The sequence below is a fragment of the Lottia gigantea genome (assembly GCF_000327385.1).
Source record: "Lottia gigantea unplaced genomic scaffold LOTGIsca_3026, whole genome shotgun sequence".
Taxonomy (NCBI): domain Eukaryota; kingdom Metazoa; phylum Mollusca; class Gastropoda; family Lottiidae; genus Lottia; species Lottia gigantea.
Genome location: NW_008709000.1, coordinates 1,667 through 2,829, shown reverse-complemented (window position 1 = coordinate 2,829; position 1,163 = coordinate 1,667). Strand labels below are relative to the sequence as shown.

The 1,163-nt window shown below is 34.7% G+C and overlaps 1 protein-coding gene across 1 annotated transcript; it reads right to left on the bottom strand.

Moving 5' to 3' along the window:
- Positions 1 to 206: 206 nt before the first annotated feature.
- LOTGIDRAFT_176739 (hypothetical protein) lies at positions 207 to 676 on the bottom strand (the record flags this gene model as incomplete). Its single annotated transcript, XM_009057605.1, has 2 exons — positions 207 to 222; positions 276 to 676. 2 exons carry the CDS (start codon positions 674 to 676, stop codon positions 207 to 209), a joined length of 417 nt encoding a protein of 138 aa, XP_009055853.1.
- Between the last annotated feature and the right edge of the window lie 487 nt (positions 677 to 1,163).

Genomic DNA, 1,163 nt, shown 5'->3' with positions numbered 1-1,163 from the left:
TTCTTTAATCCACCTCTCATAGCAGTTTTCTGAAATAAATAGTTCAATTCATTTTAAATTTCATTGCCAAAATATCAAAGTTGAATCCCCCCCCCCTTTTTTCCCCCTCTACCACAACATTACTATATGGAATCTGTCTGTAAGCTGATAAGCTATTCTTTCAACGTAAGGATTTCATTTACATTTATCAGATGCTCCAGTGAATATTAAGTAATCGTCTTCCTGTAAATGAAAACCAAAATACAGTTGAAAATTTACCTTAGCCTTGAACACACCTCATTTCTGTGATAGGAACTTGTTGTGTTCTCTTGTAAACATACCATTCTTGACTAAAACTATTAAAATAGTGGGTTTTGATTTCAGCTGGTACACTATATTTTATTTCTTCATAATGTACTTCTGGATGTTCTACATTACTAGTATCATCTTCATTGTATTCACCGCCGGCTAGATCTAGATCTTTGGGCTTTACTGTAAGTACATCTAGATCTTTTGGTGATGAAGGTACACTTAGCTCTGGACATAGTTTTGGACTTCTTGTCCTCAGTAAACTCACTGGACCATCAATATCTTCTGCTGATTTTACTTGGAGTGGCACCACTGAATTCCTCTTGACATTACCGGATTTTCTGGAAAACCATTTCCTCTTCAAAGGCGAAGAACATTTGGCTCCCATTTTGAAGCGTAGCGTAGCTTTCAATAAGTAAAAACTTCACTAGATAGCTTTCGCTCTGGCTGTAGATAATGTTATGACGTCATAAAGGATATCTAAGGGGAACAATAATGTAGGCCTCTGTTGATGATTCATTGGTTGAAAAAAGTAATGCTACACTCTGATTGGTTCAAAATGATACGCTGTATTGGCCAATTGACTGCATGAGATTTTGCATCTATTAATGGGCCTGATGCGGATCTAGGTTTAACTTGTTTGGTCGTTAAAGCCATGTTTCACTCTCTGAAGCACTGGCACAGGCATCAGATCAAGGGTGAACTTGAACATTATTTGACTTCAGTTCCAAAAGGTTACATGTATTACCTAAAGTTGGATGTTCATTTTCATGTAATATTATCTACGTTAAACTAAACTAAACTAAACTAAACTAAACTAAACTAAACTAAACTAAACTAAACTAATATAATATAATATAATATAATATAATATA